Source organism: Antrostomus carolinensis, unplaced genomic scaffold (genome assembly GCF_000700745.2).
Source record: "Antrostomus carolinensis isolate BGI_N321 unplaced genomic scaffold, ASM70074v2 scaffold41005, whole genome shotgun sequence".
In the NCBI taxonomy this organism is placed as follows: Eukaryota; Metazoa; Chordata; class Aves; order Caprimulgiformes; family Caprimulgidae; genus Antrostomus; species Antrostomus carolinensis.
In genome coordinates, this window is record NW_010316474.1 from 871 (window position 1) to 1127 (window position 257).

The 257-nt window shown below is 58.4% G+C and overlaps 1 protein-coding gene across 1 annotated transcript in view; it reads right to left on the reverse strand.

Moving 5' to 3' along the window:
- The window catches only part of POMC (proopiomelanocortin), a 1375-nt gene that overhangs the window by 593 nt on the left and 525 nt on the right, over positions 1 to 257 (reverse strand). Inside the window, exon 2 of the mRNA XM_029085041.1 lies at positions 4 to 65. Coding sequence (XP_028940874.1) covers positions 4 to 65 — 62 coding nt within the window. The remainder of the gene's footprint in view (positions 1 to 3; positions 66 to 257) is intronic.

The following is a 257-nucleotide window of genomic DNA, read 5'->3' on the forward strand; positions in this document are numbered from 1 at the left end:
TGCCCGTTCCCCGGGTAGACGGGTGCCTCAGCTGACAGGTCGGCTCTGCAGGCTGCAGCACACGCCTGCATGGTGGGACAAGATGTGTGGGATGGGTGAACACATGGTTGGACATCCCTAGGGGTGGTTTGCAGGGGGTTGCTTGCACAGGATGGGATGTTTTCACAAGATGGTTTCATGCTTGAGGTCCCCGTGTAGGTGCCACCATGTTGGCATGAGCCTGGAGCATCACCAAACCAGACCTGAGTGGCTGGGAA